The sequence below is a fragment of the Triticum aestivum genome, chromosome 5B, assembly GCF_018294505.1.
Source record: "Triticum aestivum cultivar Chinese Spring chromosome 5B, IWGSC CS RefSeq v2.1, whole genome shotgun sequence".
Classification (NCBI taxonomy): Eukaryota; Viridiplantae; Streptophyta; class Magnoliopsida; order Poales; family Poaceae; genus Triticum; species Triticum aestivum.
The window spans coordinates 7,575,958-7,600,888 of record NC_057807.1 but is presented as its reverse complement, the minus strand read 5'-3'; the positions used below and the strand labels follow the sequence as shown (position 1 = coordinate 7,600,888).

General features: G+C 43.4%; 1 protein-coding gene across 2 annotated transcripts; it reads left to right on the top strand.

Moving 5' to 3' along the window:
- The first annotated feature begins 3,623 nt into the window (after nucleotides 1–3,623).
- LOC123110076 (BEL1-like homeodomain protein 7) lies at nucleotides 3,624–8,639 on the top strand. 2 transcript variants are annotated; one of them, XM_044530510.1, is made up of 6 exons: nucleotides 3,624–4,013; nucleotides 4,758–4,834; nucleotides 5,557–6,509; nucleotides 6,788–7,164; nucleotides 7,274–7,334; nucleotides 7,617–8,639. In XM_044530510.1, the coding sequence occupies exons 3-6, from the start codon at nucleotides 5,643–5,645 to the stop codon at nucleotides 8,262–8,264; spliced, it is 1,953 nt and encodes a 650-aa protein (XP_044386445.1). In that variant the 5' UTR covers nucleotides 3,624–4,013; nucleotides 4,758–4,834; nucleotides 5,557–5,642; the 3' UTR covers nucleotides 8,265–8,639. The 2 variants fall into 2 exon arrangements, with proteins under 2 accessions (XP_044386445.1, XP_044386444.1); XM_044530509.1 differs by having other exon boundaries at nucleotides 3,628–3,913.
- The last annotated feature ends 16,292 nt before the right edge of the window (nucleotides 8,640–24,931 follow it).

Genomic DNA, 24,931 nt, shown 5'->3' with positions numbered 1-24,931 from the left:
ATTAGCTGTAAAATTTCAGTATAGAAATTTTGGGGACTAATTCCCATAGATGCTAAAATTTAATTAGTGGAATGGATGACTTGTAAAAATAATGAACCAAGTCAAATTGATTGCCTGCACAAGTTCAGTTTAAGACTTGATCATCTGTTTGCCAGTAGGTAAATTATGAAGGCAGGAGGAATCAAAATAATTTGTGATGGGTATCATTGGCATGGACAAAAAGCTGAAAACTGAATTGCCTTTTGATGTTCCTCTCTTCTTTTAATCCATCTCATGATCTTGTTTGGACATACTTTAGGATTTGACAAGGTCTAAGATCCACAACAGCCCTCTGAATATTCAAAGATGGACATGCCCTCACCTAGAGCTGCCAAGCTGAATTAAACAACACAATAATTTTCTTGTGAAATCTATCTCATATTAAACAAGAAGGAGCAAAACAATATAAAACCAGATCTCGCTTCTGTGGCACAAAAACTTTAGTATTTGTTTAGTCAGCATTTGACAAGACGTGTTTGTCCAGGTGTTGCTAAAACAATGGCACAATCAGTGCCTTGTTTAGAGCCTTCTAATCCCTCTGGCTGCAAGCCATTATATTCTACTCAGAATTAATATACTACTGTTTGGTAGCTTGGGTGATGACATGGTTGAGACAAGAATAATATAGACTAGCACCTTGATGGTGATCCGGTTGGTTTAAGTCAAGTTAAGTTAATCATATGTGGACTTTGGCTTTTATCCCGAGACTTCTTTAATCCGCATTGTCTATGCCGTGTATTACACATCGCTAGAGTCATCGACAAACTGACACGGCATGAAACAAACCATGTAAATGCCGATTTCCTTTTCACACGTCAAGTTTTCGGTAACATCAAACATTCACACCTCCGCGACAAGTTAAAAATGGTTCTAAAGCAGCCTAGACATGTAAGAAAAACATATCACTTATTGCATATATGCTTAATTAGGTCTTGTGGTCTTTCTGCAGATCTTGTCTGAAGCATGGAACCAGATTTGCTTCGCGCATGGAAACCAAATCAAACAAAGGCCCTGAGCAGGTAAGGTAAAAGCTGATGATTTTCATACTCAAGACTAGCACTAGTATAAGCTCACAGGGTTTGACAGCCAGGATTAGCCCGTCCAATCCGCAGCCGCCACGTGGCGCGCCGCGGCCACCAAATTCAAAGAGAAGCTTCTCCGTGATTGAAAGCAATCAAGTAGGAACACGCGTATAATGGCGACAAATGGCCTGGAAAACAGATACCAGTAGTTAATGTAGGAAAGCTGAGTAAGCAAGCAGAAACAGCAACCCACACTAAAAATCAAGGACCATGACAGCAACCCCTACCCCCCCTACCACATTTTCTGTGGCTCATATAGTAGTGCTAATTAATCGCACGCGTCACGCCTGCCTCAGCAACAGCTTAGCTAAACAGTGGGCTTTAATATCCGTGCTAACCGAATATTCGTGCGAACAGAACCGGGCATAATTCAGTTTCCTCTTGTTTTTTTGCACCATATGTTTGTTTTATTTATAGGGTAATTTATTTACTGTGGTTGGGAGTTAGATGGCAGTTTCATGGATGCTCTGTTTGTTTTGCATGAAAGAAATATTTATAATCCGTAAACGGCTATTAGTTGGACCCTAGGAGGAGGGCTTACCAAGGCGGCCAAACAACAAATTAATTATCCGTCAAACTAATCATGCCAATTATTTTATCGTAAACCCGCACATTTAATTAAGATATCGGCAGTCGATGCTTGCTAGAACAGGCCACAACTTGCAAGGAAACTCCTCTTGGTCTGGCATGCCCTGAAAAACAAATTAACAGCCAATCCGAGCGTGTATCTTCACTAACAAGGCACCATAGCGTTTCTCACGCCGATTAATTAGTTACATATTGCTCAATCATTTACTTGTTTATTGTGCTCTGTTGTGCTTTATGTCCTCATCTTGATATAAGGAATTAAGGATGCAAATATGGGTTTTGATTGTTGCTGCAATAATCATGAAATGGTTCTTTTTCTTGCCATCTTCACATTTTGATGGAACTGCATCATGCTTAAAATATGCTATCCTGGTGACCAGCTAGAAAAAGGTGGTGAAAAAAGGGTGATTAGTGGGTGGTTACCAGAAAGTAAAAAAGGAAGATGGTAGAAGAAGAGGCTATAGCAGTACTAGTACTAGTAGTAGTAGGATAAAAAGGGAAGGCAGCAGCAGCAGGTAGGGGATGGCATTTCTAATTTAAAGTCCAAGACAAGTGTTGGATTGGGATTTAGGTCCACCCACTGGTTGTTAGGAGATGGAGGAGGGCATCCATCCATCCATCTGACCACAATACCCACTCCCAACCTCAATGTGTGCGCAGCAAGACCCCCTCCCTCCCCCTGCCTTTGATTTGAAGAGAGGTTACCGGGTTAACCACCATTGGCGACCGCACTTAATTAGCGCTGCAGCTCTCCTGGTTGGCCGGATCGTGTCTAAATCACGGATCACGTGTGCGCTAAGGTCATTGAATACATATATAGATGGCGCAGTAACCACGATGAAAAAGAGCGAGTGGCAACGTAACTTCGCCGCGAGGTAGACAGTAAAGATAATTGGGTCCTCATGACAACATTAGTGCTGTTTTTACTGCAGAGGCAAGTAAAGTACAGTGTTTTTTTGAAACAGATTGATATTTTGGGCAGCATGCTGGGACATTCTGCCCCCAGGACTTTAGTTAGTTCCATATATGCTGTGTGGTGACATCCATTCTACTCTGCTCATGCAAAATTTAGCCCCAATCCGTCCATGTTCTCCACGCCGCGCCGCGCCGAGAAGGGATCCGCCGCGGGGCCGTTGTCGCCGCCTCAACTGGGGATGCCATCTCCTTTGAACCCATTCAAGGGCCTTGAATTGGGTTCTAAGACAGCTCTCCAAACAAGCAAGAGAGAGTTATAGAGAGAGAGGGAGAGGATGAACTTGGGCTGGTGGGCCACATGAACCACCCAAGGCCAGGCCAGGCCAAGAACCCCACCACTAATTGTTTTCCCCCTCCCTCCCATTGGGGCGTCGATGTCACACGTGATGAATCCCCTCAACCCCAAATGATTTGGCCATCCTGCCTGCATATCTCCATTTGCTGGTGGTTCTGCTACGGCTGCAGGATAAAAACTTTGAATTTTTTTTGCTCTCTCTGAATTTTATTTGCTTGTTTGTGTTTTTCTACGTGTGAATTTTTTTTTGCTTAGACTTTATCGTGAAGGGAGAAACAAGCCGACGGGGCGACGACAAGTAGCCGGAGCTTGCGGTGGTTGCACCAGCAAATGGCTCCAAGCGGCAGCAGTTGGGGAGGAGAAGGTTAGTTAAAGGGCAAGGGAAGGGAAGGGAAGAGAAGAGTAGACAGACATACATACATACTCCCAACATACTACTAATAATCTTCTTGCCCAGTCCACACCAACTAATAATAATAATAATAATAATAAATCAGGAAACCAAATTATTCCATATTTGGTGCTGTTAGTGGGTGGTCTCTCTCTCTGAGCTCACCCCCCTACTTTTTATTTATTTATTTTTATTTAGGCAGCTGCTGCACAGTTAGACAGAGAGAGGGAGGAGGGGTCTGCACTCTCAACTCTGAGGGAAGAAACAGAGCAAGAGAGAGAGAGAGGGAGAGGGAAAGGGAGGAGCTTTTTCTCCTTTTGAGCTCTGGTTTTTTGGGTATTTTAGTCCTGGGATCTGATTTTGTCCCCATATTGGGAGGATCCATTATCTTTCTCCCCACCCCCTCCCCTCCCTCTCTCTCCCTCTATCTTACTCTCTCCATAGCCTGGTGGAGGAGGAGGAGATCAGCTCTGGATGCAATCTTCTTCTTCTCCTCCTTCTTCTTCCGCCTGCCCCCCACGAGGAGCACACCCTCGCCCCCAGGTCCCCCTCCCTTCCATTTTCTTATGACCTCCCCTCCCCTCCCCTGCTCTGCACCTCCGTCTCCCTGCGGCTGCACCTTCTCTTCTTCTTCTTCTTGCATGTATGGCTGCTTGCCTCTTCTCCGCTTTCAGTCCGATGACAGGGTTTCGCTGAATTATGCTCTTCCGGTTTCCTGGATTTGCAGAAGTAGGCCTCTGCTACGCCTTCTGAATTTCGAGCTGCTCGTTTTTTCGGTGTCCGGGGATTTTGCACGGGGTGCCAGTCGATTCTGAGGTGGTTGGATTTTCTTGAGGAATTGAAAGTTCAGGAGAAAAATATGGCCCCCTTTTAATCCTTTTTATTACCTTTATTTATTATAGCTCCTGCCTTTCTTGCTGCGTAGCATGTTCTTCTCTTCTTGAGTTCAGTGTTTTCCCCTCTGAATTATGTGATATCTACAGCAGCATGTTCGATTATTGGCCTGTAATTTGAGCTTATTATCTGATTGATGGCCGAATTGCAAAACTCTTTTTTTTCTTTCTCCTTGATTTCCTCCTTTCATCGAGTCCAGCTCTTCAAAAGCTCTGTTTCCTGTTACCCTTGCCTTTTTGAAGCTGTTATTGTGTTGAGTCACTGCTCTATAAAAGATTCTTGGTGCTAATCAAATCCTACCTTACCTCTTTTGTTTTATCGAAACTAAGTGGTGCTTACTTTAGCTTTATCATGCAGTACTAGCTTGTAAACTGCGGACTTGCTGCCTTGGAGTTTCCTCCTGGCTCTGCCGCCTCTTTCGCATCGTAAAATCGAGTTTTCGAACAGAATTCCGCCGAGCAACTGAGCTGAGCAGGTTCATCTCTTCTTGCAGATTGATCAGGAAGCCATCCTCGCATCGGTAACGCGCTAGCGGAGCGTCTTCGAGGGGTTTCATGTTGGTTTAACAAGGTACTCCTGGCAAACGATCAGTAACTAATCACTCGATAATCATTCGCTGAAACTCTAGTTATCTACGCAATTTTCTTTTTTTGCGTATGGCCGCGGTTTTTCCGCAGTAAGACCGTGGCGTTGTCCATATGATTCTTGAATGAATGAAAAAAAAAAAAGGAATACACTGGTGCAATGATTTGATTCTGGTTACTTGTGTTATCCGGCTACTTGGGTTGGTATAACAGTAGGAATTCACAAGCATATATTCCTGTTATCCTGATAACAAAGGAGGAGGAGGAGCACAGAGCCCAAAACTTTCTTGATCCAATCTGAAAGTTTGAAGGACCACTTGTACCTTTAGCCTGCAAATTCGCACGTCACCTTGTCAGTTCCTGCCAGAACCTTGCAAAAATCCCACTTCTCGAGCAAGTTTTTTGCAGAGGACTGCATTTCAAACAGACTTACCTAAAATCCTGCCAAAACCGGGCCTGAACCTCAGTTTTGGTTTCCAACTTGTGAAGACTGACCTCTGTTTTGCTACTGCTGCCACTGCAGAGCAAGCTGTTTTTCTGTTGTCAAACATTTCACGTTCAGAGTGTTGTGGAGATCTTTCATTCAACTGCTTTACAAACACTTGCAGTCCCTTTTTTTTTACGTCAGTAAAAATAATAGTTACTTGCTCAGATTTTAAAACTTGGTTGCATATTCTTATCAGCCCATTTCATTTCTGTCCATTGCAGGAGGTTGGATTGATCTTGTACTGAAACTTGCTACTGGTTGTTCATAATATCTATGCTTCACGGTGATCTGGGTCAGTAAAAGAGAGATGGCTACTTACTACTCGAGCCCTGGCAGCGAAAGAGAGTCGCAAGACATGTACTCGAGAGACCCGGGCGGTGCATCCTATCCGATGTCGTCTGCTCTGGGCAACTTGCTCTATCTGAACAATCCATCTTCTGGGCCATACACTGAGTTCAGCGGCATTCTGCAGACTCAGCAGAACTTCATGGAGATGCCTGCCCATGGCCATCATTCTGCAATGTCCCAGGACTCATCGGCAAGGGAGTCGCAGGACATGCTTGCTTCCCACCATGGGCAACGCTCCTTCGGTCATGTGAAAGATATGAAGAATGAGATGTTGATGCATATGATGGATGGAGCACAGAGTGGTGGTGCTGAACTCATCCATGATGATCCCCACAATGGTGCACAGTTCGAGTTTGGTGTCCTGAACAACCATGACTCGTCGGATGTTCCGGTTGGGCAAGGGCAAGGGCAAGGGCAAGGGCTGTCTCTGAGCCTCAACACACAAATCCTCGCGCCGTCCTTGCCATACTGGTCCATCAAACCAGACATGTTGACGCCAAACTCTTACCAGGAAAGCCTTAGAATAGACGACATCCGGATGAAGAACATGCAGTCTGAGGCCTCTCGTGCGATCCGGCACTCGAGGTATCTCAAGGCAGCTCAAGAAGTGCTAGATGAAGTTGTGAATGTTTGGAAGAACATCAAGCAGAAAGCTCAGAAAGAGCAAGCTGAACCAGGTAAAGCAGATGGCAAAGAGACCGATGGAGGGCCAAAAAGCGAGGGCGCGTCGCAAGAATCCGGCGCAAATGCAGCACCTGAGCTGTCCACTGCTGAGAAGCAAGAGCTTCAGAACAAGATGGCCAAACTGATGGCAATGTTGGATGAGGTGGGTTGGTGACTATGTTCAATTGCTGCTTGTACCTTTCTTTCTTCTGAAATATGAACAACTAAATGCAGATTTCTGTTACTGACACTTACTGTCACTATGTCTAATCGATTAGTTTGACTTTTAACACGTTGAGGTTAGCCAATTGATTGGTAGATTCTGGATGAGACTAACATAAATAGCTTCTATCCATTAAGAATGAATGTTGCTTTGTATTTTGCAATGTTTTTTTAAGGTAGTAAATTATTCTAACATTAAGATAAAAATTTATATTTCAGGTGGACCGGAAATACAAGCACTATTACCACCAAATGCAAAATGTGGTTGCATCTTTCGACATGGTGGCTGGGCCCGGATCTGCCAAGCCTTACACCGCAGTTGCTCTGCAGACAATCTCGCGACACTTCCGGTGCTTGAAGGACGCTATCAATGATCAGATCAATGCTATCAGGAAGAAGCTCGGCGAGGAAGAAAATCCGTCTAGCAAGGAAGGCAAATTGACCCGTCTTCGGTACATTGATCAGCAGCTAAGGCAGCAGCGTGCTTTCCAACAGTACGGTATGATTCCTCAGAATGCCTGGAGACCGCAGAGGGGATTGCCTGAAAACTCGGTTACAGTTCTTCGCGCTTGGCTCTTTGAACACTTCCTTCACCCGTAAGCATCTTTCTTTCTTCATCAAGTTCTTTCCAGTAAACAATTTCTTATATATTGTTTCTTTTTCTTTTGTTCTCGTGTCTTATCATTCTTCATAACAATTTTGCAGGTATCCAAAAGATTCTGAAAAGTTAATGCTTGCAAGGCAGACTGGCTTGACAAGGAGTCAGGTAATACTTACTCTTGTTTTTTCCTGTGCTGAAATCATTGATCTACACTTGATTTTATTTCTGAAAAAATCTTGCAATTCGCATAAATGTAGAAGCATCAGAATACTTATTTACTTGTCTTTGAAGTTTCTACCATTGCACAGTGTACTTGCTTGTATTTTATTTCTCATTATTTATTTGTGTCCAACCACAGCATAAAACCTGCAACTTAGTATTTTCTCCTTCTAACAGCTATATGTGTTTCTTCAAGGATATTTATTTTATTGTTCCATGCTTTTCCAGATTTCGAATTGGTTCATAAACGCTCGTGTCCGCCTTTGGAAACCAATGATTGAAGACATGTACAAAGAAGAGACCGGTGATCTGGAGCAAGACTCCAACTCTTCCTCCGACAATGTGCCGAGAAGCAAGAGCAAAGTGGCATCTTCAGAAGAGAATGAAGATCTGAAGAACGCCAGGGCTCGGGTTTGCGAGACCAGCCAGCTAAGCGAGTCGAGAGCCAGCATGGGAACTATGAATGTTGGCGGGGCACCTGTTAGCTTCCAGAACGAGCCCAACCCCGACGACAGTTTCATGAACCTGATGATGAAGGACCAGCGATCCGGTGAGGCGGACGGAGGCCTCCTCCTCCACAACGCCGTCGCGCAGCACTCGGACGAGAGCGCGCGGTTCATGGCCTACCACTTGGCAGAGCTTGGGAGGTACGGAAACGGCAACGTATCGCTCACGCTCGGCCTACAGCACTCTGGCAGCGGCCTCTCGGTTCCGAATGCCCAAGCAAACTTCGCCGGCGTCGGTGACGACGACATCTACAATGCCGGTGCTCCTCTCGGTGTCAGCATTGCATCTTCGGACTATGAATCTTTGAACCAGATGGATCAGCGGCAACGCTTCGAGCAATCGCCTCTTTTGCATGATTTTGTGGCCTGAATGATGATGATACATCAGATCAGGACCATTGACACAAAGATTGGGGGGGGGGGGGGGGGGGGGGGTGACAGCATTTGTAAAAGAAACTCCTAGTGGCAGAATAATAACATGCCTGCAAGAGCATGGGGCTGTAGCTTGTAGTTGCCATTTGATACAGGAGAGCATGGGGTATAGCAGGAAATGTAATATAAAGCGTAGGTGGTGGGGGTGATAGGGGGTGGGTAAAGATGGAAAATCTTTTGTTGTAAAGATAAAATGCAATTTACTATATATACGTGTAAAAGCTTTGTGCTCAGTATTGTAAAGTGAAGGCCACTTCAGGGTGATAGTAGACATTGCTAAATGATGGCTATTCTTGGTCTCCTCTACCCTGCATATCTTGTGCTCAGCTAAAGGTGACCGAAATACTGCGCTTTTCCATTCAAGATGCAACGAGAGGGCAAGCCAGAACAAAACTAAATTCCTTCAGCGAATAATCTGTTACAAACAAAATGAGATGGAAGAAAAACAAATGATTTCTTTGTGAAGCTATTTACTGCACATGAAAGTGTCTCCTCTATTACCTTCAAATTTGAATTAAAACATACTGAATCTAAACAATAGGGAAATGTGATAACTCAATCAAAATCAACTATTGTGTTGTGTTATATCACGCTGGTGAGATAATCTTTGCTTCATGTCACCTACTCTTCATTGCAATAAAGCTTTTGGGGCTGATATTAGTACCTTAACCAGGAGACTTTTGGAAGACCGTGAGTTCACCTTATTTTTGTTTGAGGAATTGGCTGATTGAGCTGCCTATATATTAAGCAGGAGAAAACAAATACAAACATCCTTACAAAGGAAATGAGAATAATTAATCAGGTACAAGTTCTGGAGAATTCTGAGTGTCACTAAGCCAATGAATCGATAGCATTGGTTGCATAGTGTCTTGCTTGATCATATGTGTAGCACCTCGTCTTCTTTAAGCACTTTCTTCTCAAAAACTCTTCTCTTCCGCTATTTCTGGATGTTCCAACCCGTGTAGATGGTTGTAGAGACCGCCATGGCGCCGTGACCCGTGAGGACATATGTGGTCCTTCCACCAGGAGGAGATTGAAGTCACATGTTGTGCCGCAAGGGGAAGTGTAGGTAGGTCCTGCCAATCTCCTATGCGCCGCCAGATAGAGCAAGCAAAAGGGCATTGGATGATGAGGTGTAGGGCAGATTCTCCGAGCTGGTCGCAAAGGTTGCATTTGGGGCTATGTGGGATACCTCGCCTAGCCAGGTTGTCATTGGTGAGGATCTTGCCTTTTACCGAAAAAGGGTTTCCCCCCGTTTTGTATTCCAAAGCACCAACACTGATCACAGAGCAAACGCTGGGGCGAGCAGCACAACAAGCCAAAGAAAAAGAAGAGGAAACAATGCCAACACCTGTAGCTCGACAAAGCGCGGATGACCCACTACCGCTGTGCCCTCCAAAATCGACCCACCACGATCCAAGGCTCCGATCCTCCGTGAACCAAGTAGCACCTCCAGGAAGGAATGGGACGCCGATGACGCTGCTGCCCGGACGTGTCCTAGGATTTCCCTCAGCACGCGGAAGGTAGTGGGGAATGAAGACCACCGACACCCTCCAGGGAGGAATGGTGGCACCCGCAGGCGTCACCGTATCGGAGCCGGAAGACCCGACAAGGATTTCTCCCAACTCCAAACCCCACCGCCCAACCGTACCGGAGCCAACCAGCCAACTCGCCGCCCACCAGCATGCGCCACCCCATCTTGCCTTTTAGGAACAGCCAAAAGAAGAATCCTCCACCTTGGACTTCCACAGCATCCCATAGTTTCCATTGGCAATGGAGCCAAAGAAGTCACAACGGTAGGCGGGGCTAGTAGTATAGGATGCAGCCATTGCGGTTCCAAGTGATCACATCGTGTCTTGCTGGAACAAGAACGATGTGGTGCAATCTTGCCCAGAGGATAGTGAATTGCCTCATTTCTGACTCTAAGGAAATGCGGTGCAAATCTGAAAGCCATTGTTGTCTATCGAGTGTAGCAAAGGCGGAAGAGGTCAGGGGCCAGCTCTGCAGGTGGATCCATGCCCAGCCAGCGGCCCTGCCAGAACCTGGCGTGCGTGCCACCGCTGACGGTGATGTTGGTGGCAGCCACGAAGAGGGTGAGGTCGTCTTTGTAGTAGGGGATGGGAGAGCCACTCCAGGGCTTGTCCTGCGTGTGCCTTTCCAGCCACTTTTATCGTAACCGTAGGGGCCATCCGAAGTGTTTGAGGTCGATGATGCCAAGTCCACCAAGGCATTTGGGCCGGCAGAAGGTGGACCAGTTCACTAAAGCAATTCCACGGTCTGCGTCCGTCCTTGATCTCCAAAGGATTTTTTTTCGTAGGTTTGTCGATTTGTTTGATGTCCCATGCATGCACCGAGCTTGAAGATGGTAATCAGGTAGGTTGGAATTGCTGATAAAACCAAATGGATCAGCCCCAGACGAGCATCAGAGGACATGAGCTTGCCATGCATTTTTGGAGCACGGAGGCCAGCTTGTCCAGGATTGGTTGGATATCTGCTCAGGTGATGTTCTTGTAGTGCAGAAGTAGCCCAATCAGAGACCCTTCGACAAAATTGTGTGCCATGCATTAATCGCAAACGATGATATAATAAAACTGTCAAAAATGATACGAAATGTTTGCGATGGCGGAGACATCAAACACGATTCAAATTATAGTTGCATGTGCGATGCGTGGCATATGGTTGATCCATAGGAACTATTTGTGATGAGTCAGAACAACAAAAACAGGAAGCCATATCAAAGTGTGTGCCCTATACGACACATAGTTTAGTCAGGTGAACTGTTTGCTACAAAGATTAGGGAGCACAATAGAACGGTTGGGCTGATCAAGGTGTGTGCGGCACAGGGCATACAGTTCACTCGGATGAACTGTTTGCCATGAGCCAAAACAACAGAAACGATTCAACTTCACAAGATGTGTGTGATACGCGGCAAATGGGCAACTTTGATGAACTGTTTGCGATGATAAAAAACAAACCTTTAGAAGTGACAATATGTGCATGATACCGGGCAAACAGGTTACTTGGGTGAACTGTTTGTGATGATAAAAAACAACACAAATGATTCGACGTAATAAGATGTGTGTGATACCCGACAAACAACTTAGTAATGAGAGTTGTGTAGTAACACAGACCGACAATAACACATATGATTTGTGCTAATTAATAAGCACCTGTTTAAGAAAATGATTGCACAAATTATTGTTCGTACTCATACATAGTCAACCAAACAAAATAATAGCGACGTTACATATCAGCAAGGTTCAGAAAACAAAAAAACATAAACAGCTACATGTCGGCGTTGTTGCAGGACTGGCCTGTTGGTGCGACAATGTTGAAATATTCTCTGCACTGATGCAAAATCCTCTCTGAGAAGGAAGGGTCGAGATTCGGGTCAGTGAAGACCGTGTCCTTGAACATTTCATAGGCCCGGCCATTCGTCTACTCCTTCTCCATCACAGTAGCTCCAGGCTCAGGGAAAATCGGCACATGCCTCCAACTCTAAGGCAACAGCGAGCTCATCATCGCATGCCGCCCAGGGCGCGGCCTCAACCGCTCATTCCCCATACAGAACTGCGTGTGCCCCCTACAGATCTGCTGCAGCTGCCAACTCTTCCGCGCCTGCCGCCAAGGCCGCCACACCCTCATTAGCGTGTACCGCCGTCGGCGCCGCCGCCGCGGGCTCCAACATGCGTATGAGCTGCGTCTCCCTCGTGCCTTCCATGATGGAGAGGGTGGTCCGAGTTTCTGAGAACATGTGTGATGTGGAGGATTTTGTGGAGGCGATGACAGAGGGGAGAAGAAGGCCAGGTTTGGGGGCTGCTAGAGGAAAGAGACGATAGTTAGCAAAGAGATGATATTGATGGTGTCCCAAACCCTTACAGACAGTTGCTACAATTGTTTCGTGTGCGATTATGTGTGTAGAAGAAACTTTGAAATGCAAACGGGTTGTTTGCGGTGGCTCTAGGAGCATCACACACGATGCGTGATGCGAGTACTCGTGTATGATGATTTGTAAGTTACACATACGTGTCCTTATGTTAACATGTGTGTGATAGCACGTGACACAGCATACGATTGTGTGTTGGGATTGTGTGCTCCACTTAGTCTTCCCGTGCTCCAGTGAAGACTTCCTATGCAGTCGCAGGGGTAAATTGTAAAACCCTCAATCCCCTAGCCAGCTGCTAGCTATAAATAACCACAACAATGGCCGACGATGTCGACGAACTACTGATCCCCTTGCTAGCTAGTTAGCCACACATACATGCATACCCCCAACGGCGCCGACGACAAGATGAAGTTGGGCCACAGCCAAATCAAGGTTGTCGGCGCGATCATTGGCTTGGCGGTCGATGATCATGCCGCCGCCTCTCCTGACGGCGGCTAGAGGAAGAAGGAACCGCAGTACGAGCAAGGTTCCAGGTTAGCCAGGGTCATCCTGAAAGCAGACACGGATCGCTAGCGGGTGGTGCTGCTGGCTTGGCGCAAAGTGCGGCGGATGGTGCAGGCGGCAGAGCAGGAACCGCGACGACGCAAGGACAACTGTGGTAGTGGCGGCCGCCCCATAAGGCGCATGCTTATGTCCCAGATGGAGGTGGGCACAGTGCCGGACATTGCCGAGTGATATGTCTCCAACATATCTATAATTTTTGATTGTTCCATGCTATTATATTACCCGTTTTGGATGTTTATGGGCTTTACTTTACACTGTTATATCATTTTTGGGACTAACCTACTAACCGGAGGCCCAGCCCGAATTGTTTTTTTTGCCTATTTCAGTGTTTCCAAGAAAAGGAATATCAAACGGAGTCCAAACTGAATGAAACCTTTGGGAGCGATCTTTTTGGAACAAACGCAATCCAGGAGACTTGTAGTGGACGTCAAGCAGCAAATGAGGCGGCCACGAGGGTGCCCGGCGCGCCCTAGGGGGGTGGGCGCGCCCCCCACCCTTGTGGGCCCCTCGTGGCTTAGCCGACCTACTTCTTCCTCCTATATATATATCCACGTACCCCGAGAACATCCAGGAGCACCACGAAAAGCTATTTCCACCGCCGCAACCTTCTGTATCCGCGAGATCCCATCTTGGAGCCTTTGTTGGCGCTCCACCGGAGGGGGAATCGACCATGGAGGGCCTCTACATCATCTCCAAGGCCTCTCCGATGAGTTTTTAGTAGTTTACCACAGACCTTCGAGTCCATAGTTATTAGCTAGATGGCTTCTTCTGTCTCTTTGAATCTCAATACAAAGTTCTCCTCGATCTTCTTGGAGATCTATTCGATATAACTCTTTTTGCGGTGTATTTGTCGAGATTCGATGAATTGTGGGTTTATGATCAAGTTTATCTATGAGAAGTAATTGAATCTCCTCTGAATTCTTTTATGTGTGATTGGTTATCTTTGCAAGTCTCTTTGAATTATCAGTTTGGTTTGGCCTACTAGATTGATCTTTCTTGCAATAGGAGAAGTGCTTAGCTTTGGGTTCAATCTTGCGGTGTCCTTTCCCAGTGACAGTAGGGGAAGCAAGGCACGTATTGTATTGTTGCCATTGAGGATAAAAAGATGGGGTTTATATCATATTGCTTGAGTTTATCCCTCTACATCATGTCATCTTTCTTAATGCGTTACTCTGTTCTTATGAACTTAATACTCTAGATGCAGGTAGGAGTCGGTCGATGTGTGGAGTAATAGTAGTAGATGCAGAATCGTTTCGGTCTACTTGTTGCGGACGTGATGCCTATATACATGATCATGCCTAGATATTCTCATAATTATGCACTTTTCTATCAATTGCTCGACAGTAATTTGTTCACCCACCGTAATACTTATGCTATCTTGAGAGAAGCCACTAGCGAAACCTATGACCCCCGGGTCTATGTTTTATTATATAAGTTTCCGATCTACTTTTATTTGCATCTTTTACTTTCCAATCTATATCATAAAAATACCAAAAAATATTTATCTTATCTTATTATCTCTATCAGATCTCACTTTTGCAAGTTTCCATGAAGGGATTGACAACCCCTTTATCGCGTTGGTTGCGAGGTTCTTGTTTGTTTGTGTAGGTACGAGGGACTTTTGAGGAGCCTCCTACTAGATTGATACTTTGGTTCCCAAAAACTGAGGGAAATACTTACGCTACTTTGCTGCATCACCCTTTCCTCTTCAAGGAAAAACCAACGCAGTGCTCAAGAGGTAGTAAGAAGGATTTCTGGCGCCGTTGCCAGGGAGGTCTTCGCTCAAGTCAAGACATACCAAGGACCCATCACAAACTCATCTCCCTCGCATTACATTATTTGCCATTTGCCTCTCGTTTTCCTCTCCCCCACTTCACCCTTGCCATTTTATTCGCCCTGTCTTTTCCGTTCCCATCTCTTTCACTTGCCTTTTTGTGTGCTTGTGTGTTGGGTTGCTTGTCACGATGGCGTAATACCAAATTGTGTGATTTTTCCAATACCAATAATAATGATTTCCTTAGCACTCCGATTGCTCCTTTTAATGATGCTGAATCTTGTGAAATCAATGCTGGTTTGTTGAATCTTGTTATGAAAGATCAATTCTCCGGCCTTCCTAGTGAAGATGCCGCTACTCATCTAAACAACTTTGTTGATTTGCGTGATATGCAAAAGAAGAAAGATATGGATAATGATATTGTTAAATTGAAGTTATTTATGTTTTCACTTAGAGATCGTGCTAAAACTTGGTTTTCGTCTTTGCCTAAAAAATAGTACTGATTCTTGGAATAAGTGCAAAGATGCTTTTATCTCTAAGTATTTTCCTCCCGCTAAGATCATCTCTCTTAGAAATGATATTATGAATTTTAAACAACTTGATCATGAGCATGTTGCCCAATGTTGGGAAAGAATGAAATTAATGATTCGCAATTGCCCTACACATGGTTTGTATTTATGGATGATCATACAAATTTTTTATGACAGATTGAATTTTGCTTCTAGAAATCTCTTAGATTCGGCCGCGGGAGGCACTTTTATGGAAATCACTTTAGGAGAAGCTACTAAACTCCTTGATAACATTATGGTTAATTATTCTCAATGGCACACCGAAAGATCTACTAGTAGAAAAGTTCATGCGATAGAAGAGATTAATGTTTTGAGTGGAAAGATGGATGAACTTATGAAATTGTTTGCTACTAAGAGTGATCCTATTGATCCCAATGATATACCTTTGTCTACTTTGATTGAGAATAATAATGAATCTATGGATGTGAATCTTGTTGGTAGGAATAATTTTGGTAACAATGCTTATAGAGGAAACTTTAATTCTAGGTCGTTTCCTAGTAATTCCTCTAATAATTATGGTAATTCCTACAACAACTCTTATGGAAATTTTAATAAGATGCCCTCTGATTTTGAGAATAGTGTTAAAGAATTTATGATCTCTCAAAAGAATTTCAATGCTTTGCTTGAAAAAAACTGCTTAAAGTTGATGAATTGGCTAGGAATGTTGATAGACTTTCTTTTGATGTTGATTCTTTGAAACTTAGATCTATTCCACCTAAGCATGATATCAATGAGTCTCTCAAAGCCATGATAATTTCCATTGATGAGTGCAAAGAAAGAACCGCTAGCATGCGTGCTAAGAAAGATTGCTTTGTAAAAGCGTGTTCTTCTAGTTTCCATGAAAATAATGATGAAGATCTAAAAGTTATTGATGTGTCCCCTATTAAATATTTGTTTTGCAATATGAATCTTGATAATGATGGGACTGGAGATGAGTCAACTTTAGTTAAAAGGCGTCCCAATGATTCAGAGTTTTTAGATCTTGATGCTAAATTTGGTAAAAGTGGGATTGGAGAGGTCAAAACTTTACATAGCAATGAACCCACTATTATGGATTTCAAGGAATTTAATTATGATAATTGTTCTTTAATAGATTGTATTTCCTTGTTACATCCGTTTTGAATTCTCCTCATGCTTATAGTCAAAATAAAATTTTTACCAAACATATTGTTGATGCCTTGATACAATCTTATGACGAAAAACTTGAGTTGGAAGTTTCTATACCTAGAAAACTTTATGATGAGTGGGAACCTACAATAAAAATTAAAATTAAAGATCAGGAATGCTAAGCTTTGTGTGATTTGGGTGCTAGTGTTTCCACGATTCTGAAAACTTTATGTGATGTGCTAGGTTTCCATGATTTTGATGATTGCTCTTTAAACTTGCACCTTGCGGATTCCACCATTAAGAAACCTATGGGAAGGATCAATGATGTTCTTATTGTTGCAAATAGGAATTATGTGCCCGTAGATTTTATCGTTCTTGATATAGACTGCAATCTTTCATGTCCTATTATTCTTGGTAGACCTTTCCTTAGAACGATTGGTGCAATTATTGATATGAAGGAAGGGAATATTAGATTCCAATTTCCATTAAGGAAAGGCATGAAACACTTCCCTAGAAAGAAAGTCAAATTACCTTATGAATCTATCATGCGAGCCACTTATGAATTGAATGCCAAAGATGGCAATACTTAGATCTATTCTCGCTTTTATGCCTAGCTAGGGGCGTTAAACGATAGCGCTTGTTGGGAGGCAACCCAATTTTATTTTTGTTCCTTGCTTTTTGCTTCTGTTTAGTAATAAATAAATCATCTAGCTTCTGTTTAGTTGTGTTTTTAAGTTTTAATTAGTGTTTGTGCGAAGTAGAACCTATAGGATAACCTACGGTGATAGTTAATTTGATTCTGCTGAAAAACAGAAACTTTTGCACGCACGAGAATAATTTTAGTAAATCACAGAAACGTGATTCTGCGTTGATTATTTTTGCATTAGATCAATAGACAAATTTCCCAGGACTTCCTATTTTGGTAGGATTGTTAGAGTTCCATAAGTATTTGAAAGTTACAGATTGCTACAGACTGTTCTGTTTTTGACAGATTCTGTTTTTCGTGTGTTGTTTTCTTATTTTGATGCATCTATGGCTAATATCGGGGGGTATGAACCATAGAGAAGTTGGAATACAGTAGGTTTAACACAAATATAAATACAGTATGAGTTCATTACAGTACCTTATGTGGTGGTTTTTCTTTCTTGCACTAACGGAGCTTATGAGATTTCCTGTTGAGTTTTGTGTTGTGAAGTTTTCAAGTTTTGGGTGAAGATTTGATGGAATATGGAATGAGGAGAGGCAAGAGCCTAAGATTGGGGATTCCCATGGCACCCCAAGATAATGCAAGGACAACCAAAGGCCTAAGCTTGGGGATGCCCCGGAAGGCATCCCCTCTTTCGTCTTCGTCTATCGGTAACTTTATTGGAGCTATATTTTTATTCGCCACATGATATGTGTTTTGCTTGGAGCGTCTTGTATGATATTAGTCTTTATTTTTAGTTTACCAAAATCATCCTTGCTGTACACACCTTTTGGGAGAGACACACTTGATTTGGAATTTATTAGAATACTCTATGTGCATCACTTATATCTTTTGAGCTAGATAATTTTGCTCTAGTGCTTCACTTATATCTTTTAGAGCACGACGGTGGCTTTGTTTTGTAGAAATTGTTGATCTCTCATGCTTCACTTATATTATTTCGAGAGTCTTTTAGAACAGCATGGTATTTTCTATGGTTATAAAATTGGTCCTAGAATGATCGGCATCCAAGTTGGGTATAATAAGAACTATCATAGGAAGTGAATTGGATGCTATGATCAATTTGATGCTTGATAATTGTTTGGAGATATAGAGGTGGTGATATTAGAGTCATGCTAGTTGGGTAATTGTGAATTTAAATAATACTTGTGTTGAAGTTGGCAAGTCCCATAGCATGCACGTATGGTAAAAGTTGTGTAACAAATTTGTTGCATAGGGTGCTCTTTTGATTGCCTTCCTTATGTGTGGAGGTCGGGATCGCGTGATGGTTAACTCCTACCAACCCTTCCCCTAGGAGCATGCGTAGTAGTACTTTGCTTTGAGGGCTAATAAAACTTTTATAATAAGTATATGAGTTCTTTATGACTAATGTGATTCCATGGGTTATACGCACTCTTACCTTTCCATCATTGCTAGCCTCTTCGGTACCGTGCATTGCCCTTTCTCACCTTGAGAGTTGGTGCAAACTTCGCCGGTGCATCCAAACCCGTGAAACGATACGCTCTATCACACATAAACCTCTTTATATCTTCCTCAAAACAGCCACCATACCTACCTATTATGGCATTTCCATAGCCATTCCGAGATATATTGCCATGCAACTTTCCACCATTCCGTTTATCATGACACGCATCATCATTGTCATATTGCCTTGCATGATCATGTAGTTGATATCGTATTTGTGGCAATGCCACCATGCATATTTTTCATACATGTCACTCTTGATTCATTGCCCATCCCGGTACACCGCCGAAGGCATTCATATAGAGTCATATCTTGTTCTAGTTTTGAGTTGTAATTCATGAGTTGTAAATAAATAGAAGTGTGATGATCAGCATTATTAGAGCATTGTCCCTTATAAAAAAAGAAAGGCCAAAAACAAAAAAAAGGAAAGGCCAAAGAAAAAAAAGAATAAAAGAAAGGCCAAAAAAAGAAAGGCCCAAAAAAAGAGGAAAAGAAAAAAGGAAAATAAAAAAGGGGGACAATGTTACTATCTTTTTCCACACTTGTGCTTCAAAGTAGCACCATGTTCTTCATATAGAGAGTCTCTTATGTTGTCACTTTCATATACTAGTGGGAATTTTTCATTATAGAACTTGGCTTGTATATTCCAATAATGGGCTTCCTCAAAATGCCCTAGGTCTTCATGAGCAAGCAAGTTGGATGCACACCAACTTAGTTTTTTTGTTGAGCTTTCATACATTTATAGCTCTAGTGCATCCGTTGCATGGCAATCCCTACTACTCATGTTGACATCAATTGATGGGCATCTCCATAGCCCATTGATTAGCCTCATCAATGTGAGACTTTCTCCTTTTTTGTCTTCTCCACACAACCTCCATCATCATATTCTATTCCACCCATAGTGCTATATCCATGGCTCACGCTCATGTATTACGTGAGAGTTGAAAAAAGCTGAAGCGCGTTAAAAAGTATGAACCAGTTGCTTGGCTGAAACCGGGGTTGTTCTTGAAAGGAGTATTTTGTGTGATGAAAATGAAGCATAGCCTAACTGTATGATTCTATAGGGATGAACCTTCTAATGCCATGTTAATTTGAGAAGACATGATTGCTTTATTAGTATGCTTGAAGTATTACTATTTCTTATGTCAATATAAACTTTTATTTTGAATCATTTGGATCTGAACATTCATGCCACAATAAAGAAAATTACATTGAGAATTATGCTAGGTAGCATTCCACATCAAAAAATCTGTTTTTATCATTTACCTACTCGAGGATGAGCAGGAATTAAGATTGGGGATGCTTGATACGTCTCCAATGTATCTATAATTTTTTGTTGTTCCATGCTATTATATTACCCGTTTTGGATGTTTATGGGCTTTACTTTACACTTTTATATCATTTTTGGGACTAACCTACTAACCGGAGGCCCAACTCAAATTGTTGTTTTTTGCCTATTTCAGTGTTTCGAAGAAAAGGAATATCAAACGGAGTCCAAATGGAATGAAACCTTCGGGAGCGATCTTTTTGGAACAAACACAATCCAGGAGACTTGGAGTGGACGTCAAGCAGCAAACTAGGCGGCCACGAGGGTGCCCGACGCTCCCCCACCCTCGTGGGCCCCTCGTGGCGCAACCGACCTACTTCTTCCTCCTATATATATACACGTACCCCGAGAAAATCCAGGAGCACCACGAAAAACTATTTCCACCGCCGCAACCTTCTGTATCCGCGAGATCCCATCTTGGAGTCTTCGCCGGCGCTCCGTCGGAGGGGGAATCGACCATGGAGGGCCTCTACATCATCTCCAAGGCCTCTCCAATGAGTTGTGAGTAGTTTACCACAGACCTTCGGGTCCATAGTTATTAGCTAGATGGCTTCTTCTCTCTCTTTGAATCTCAATACAAAGTTCTCCTCGATCTTCTTGGTGATCTATTGGATGTAACTCTTTTTGCGGGGTGTTTGTCGAGATCCGATGAATTGTGGGTTTATGATCAAGTTTATCTATGGGAAGTAATTGAATCTCCTCTAAATTCTTTTATGTGTGTTTGGTTATCTTTGCAAGTCTCTTTGAATTATCAGTTTGGTTTGGCCTACTAGATTGATCTTTCTTGCAATAGGAGAAGTGCTTAGCTTTGGGTTCAATCTTGCGGTGTCCTTTCCCAGTGACAGTAGGAGCAGCAAGGCACGTAGTGTATTGTTGCCATCGAGGATAAAAAGATGGGGTTTATATCATATTGCTTGATTTTATCCCTCTACATCATGTCATCTTTCATAATGCGTTACTCTGTTCTTATGAACTTAATACTCTAGATACAGGCAGGAGTAGGTCGATGTGTGGAGTAATAGTATTAGATGCAGAATCATTTCGGTCTACTTGTTGCGGACGTGATGCCTATATATATGATCATGCCTAGATATTCTCATAATTATGCACTTCTCTATCAATTACTCGACAGTATTTGTTCACCCACCGTAATACTTATGCTATATCTTGAGAGAAGCCACTAGTGAAACCTATGGCCCCCGGGTCTATGTTTTATCATACAAGTTTCCGATCTACTTTTATTTGCATCTTTATTTTCCAATCTATATCATAAAAATACCAAAAATATTTATCTTATCTTATTATCTCTATCAGATCTCACTTTTGCAAGTTTCCGTGAAGGGATTGACAACCCCTTTATCGCGTTGGTTGCGAGGTTCTTGTTTGTCTGTGTAGGTACGAGGGATTTTTGAGGAGCATCCTACTGGATTGATACCTTGGTTCTCAAAAACTTTGGAAATACTTATGCTACTTTGTTGCATCACCCTTTCCTCTTCAAGGGAAAACCAACGCAGTGCTCAAGAGGTAGCACCGGGGCATGCCTGGGGTCCGTGATGGCATCCCTGGCGAGAGCCAATGTCGTCTGGCCGGACGTCGCTCGGGCAGGCCTAACGGTCACGGTAGCCCCGGTGAGTGTTGCGCCGGAGGCAGTACCGGCGACCGCCAATGTCGAGGCTCCCCCAGCCTCAATCGATCAAGGTGTGTAGGTTATTGACTTGGAGGCCTCTGGTCCTCCTAAGCCCAGGATCGATACGCTGATGGACGATGGCAGTTGTGTATGCCGGGTCAGCGTCAGGTGCATAGTAGCTCTTGTGTGCATGCAAGGTTCGTTATATTCTTGTAAATTAGTGAGCTATTGGTTTTTAAATTACACATCGAACTAGGCAATAGACCAATAGTTTGAGCATATATGCTCGATCGATTTGTTAATGCATGTTAAATATGTCAATTGTCTGGGCTGGCCTATCTGTATATTATCTGAATTTGCAATATGCACAATTAATGTGAAAATGCCTTCTAAATATTCGTGTTGTTCGTCACGTTGAAAACGTGGACATTCTCTACTCTACCGGACACACGCTTAAACTAAATGAATTGTGTATGATACTAATACTTTCCATGAAAATTGAAGTACTTGGCGAACAACATTTGAGTAACATATATATAACATTTGATTAATATATATATATATATATATATATATATATATATATATATATATATATATAGTGGTGACACTATTTGACAAAGGCAGATCAAGGTAACACGGTACTTAACAATTCCAAACTTAACAATTCTGATAACCATATGGTCGATATCTACATACTTAACATAACACATTTTAAGAGGCATAGGGTCAACAACCACAACTATCCACTGGAAGCAGCTTGATCACGCTGACTAGGCATCTTGTCAATGAAAAGGAAGAACCCTCGTGTGCCTTGGTAGAGCATGAGTAGAATAGTGTCTCCAATTTTCCAATGTGGATGCATTGCCACGACAAGCGAGAACTTGTTAATTTGAATGGTTCCATTTCTGCGGGAAATACAGTACCTTGCAATCACTTTGGTGTTATTAGCAGGCACAAGTGTAATTCTACCATGCCGGGAAATCGATTCAGCAACAGCTGCAGCGTGCAATTTCTATTACAGTGTAGAATATAGTAATAGTGATTTTGTTCCTCATGAACAAACACTACTAGGGAAAAGGCTAGCAGCAGCGCGGGTTTTAGATGTATCAGTAGCGCGAGGATAGGTGCTACAGCTAACACATAGCAGTAGCGCGTGCTCACCGGCCCTACTGCTACACAAGTGTAGCAGCAGCGCTATTAGCGGAAGCTCGCTACTGCTAGTAGCTCTAGCGCGCTTTGCCTGGACGCGCTACTGCTACTGCGGCGCTGCTGCTAACTTTTATACACTTGCTACTGCTAATTTAAGTAGTTTTTTGTTTTTTTTGGCATATTTGTTTTGTATTTGAATAGTCTCTATAGAAGAATCTTTAGCACATAGAAATGTCATCATGATACACATACAAATGCCTGTGAGACCACAAATGTAATCATAGCATGTACATACAAATAGTCTCATCATAATCATCATCCAACACAAAGTCATATCTTGTCATCATCTCGAAAATAGCGATACATGCAAGTCTCGAATACTTGCAACTACAACAACGTCATCCATCTAAACAAAGGTATACGCAAGAAGTGCTATCACTATGAGTGAGAGCGGAACTATGAAGTACATGAGGTGGCGGTTACGAGTCCTCTCTCGCGCTAGCGTGAACCACAAGTAACTAGCTTCTCCTTCTTGTATGCTTTTGAAGCCTTTATAGCTGGCGCCCGTGAACCCATTCACTTGCGCCTGACACTCATGCCACTCGTTGTACACCCCCGGAACCTTCCCTTTGTATACTACATAGCAATTCCATCTCGCCATGAAGAAACTAGGTACCTGTTAGAGATGCATGTTCATGAAGAGGATGTACAATCATATATATGCAACAAAATATACTAGAGCAACACCGAAAAAGAAAGGGTTAGTAACTAGATGCAACATACAGTATGCAAATTAATTAACTAGAGGTACGCAGGTCATCGTACATAGACTAACAAAGTAGCGTTACGCAAGTTCGGCAGGGACCATGGACATCACAAAGTTTCATCGCTACAAAAACTATACAAGTTCAACCGACACATATCATCAGCATCATAAATCACTAGAAGTTCCATCCTTCCATATCATCGAGGATGAACCCTAGCTTCTTGAACGGCGTGAGGTCTAGACGTTGCATGCCTATGCGAGTTCGGACGTCAGCTCGCGATATAGGGCCGTGGTGGAACATCGCCTTCTCATCAACGACTTCTTTCATGATGATCGACGCAATGTCACTTTGGATGCGAAAGAAGTCATCTCTAAGTTTATAATCCGCTTCTCCATGAGATTCTAGCCACTTGTGGATATGATCATCATTTCTGCTATTAATGCGAAGCTTTTGGTGATCCGTGTTGAACTGAATCATGAGATGGACGATGTAGAATCCATCCTTCTTGCTTGGTTTTGGGACATGGATGCAGGAGAAGTTAGTTTTATGCGCGAAACCCATCTTCTTGTTCCTTTGTTTCTTGATCTGCACGTGGCCACCTCTAAAGCTGAAGCCTTGGAGAGCATCATCTAGAATATTCATTATGTGGGTGTAGTCTTTTTTCTCGTAGTCTCCGGAAGGGTCAAAATACATGGCGTGGGAGACTTGCGGGTAAAGAACGATAAGGACGGCGTGCCCGTTGCTGCAGGGAAAAGACACCTCAAATTATTCCCCATATGAGAGAGAAGGAATGATTGAAATGTACGAAAGGGTTGTCCAGAACTGACTTACTTTGGAGGATAAGGCACGAGGACAATTTCCCGGTCCTTATTCTGTACCATGAAGTTTTGGAGGTACTCCCTAGTAGTTTCACGCTCAAAGTCGCCGAGACTCAAGAAAGACTCGTGCATGTAGTACGGATCCGCCACACAGATTTGCGAGACTTCTTCACTCTTCCCGACAGAGCTCATATGTAGCGCAAAAAGGCGGATGATAGTAAAATCAATCCGCCTTGTTAGAAACATATCAAAGATATGGTCAAACCGCAGGAAGAACACCTCCGCGGGCCGTGTGTCGACGTAGCACTTCCCCTCAGGCACACGAGCCGCGTATGTCGGATATCCTGGATCCTTTGAGGCTAGTAGGCTTTTCTCAGTCGACAACACATGGTCGTGTGGTCTCCTCAGATCCCCTGATAGTGCCTCCAGCGGTTTCGATGGTAGCATCGGCTCGCCCGTGAGATGGAACATGACCGCACCTTTCACGGGTACACGCTCTTCAGAATGCATCGTCTGGCTGCTATGTGCTCTGGCTTGTTTGGAGGCAGTTACCTTCCCCGATCTCTTCCTCTCCTTTTTCTTGGGCACACCTTCCACACCCTTCCTTAACCCCTGCCCTAGTGTTCTCGGGCTAAGTACTGTACGACCCTCGCGCCCGGCTAGTTGAGCCTGTGTTGAGGCGACATCTTCAGGCGTGTCCTGTGAGGATTTCATGAAGAGAGACTTTTTGCAATCCCTACTACGACCCTGCCCGGGCATATCATCCATATCCTCATTAGCAAGCTGATAGCCCGATTCGTCATATGGTTGACTCATCATATCTATGTCACAGTCATACGTCTTTGTA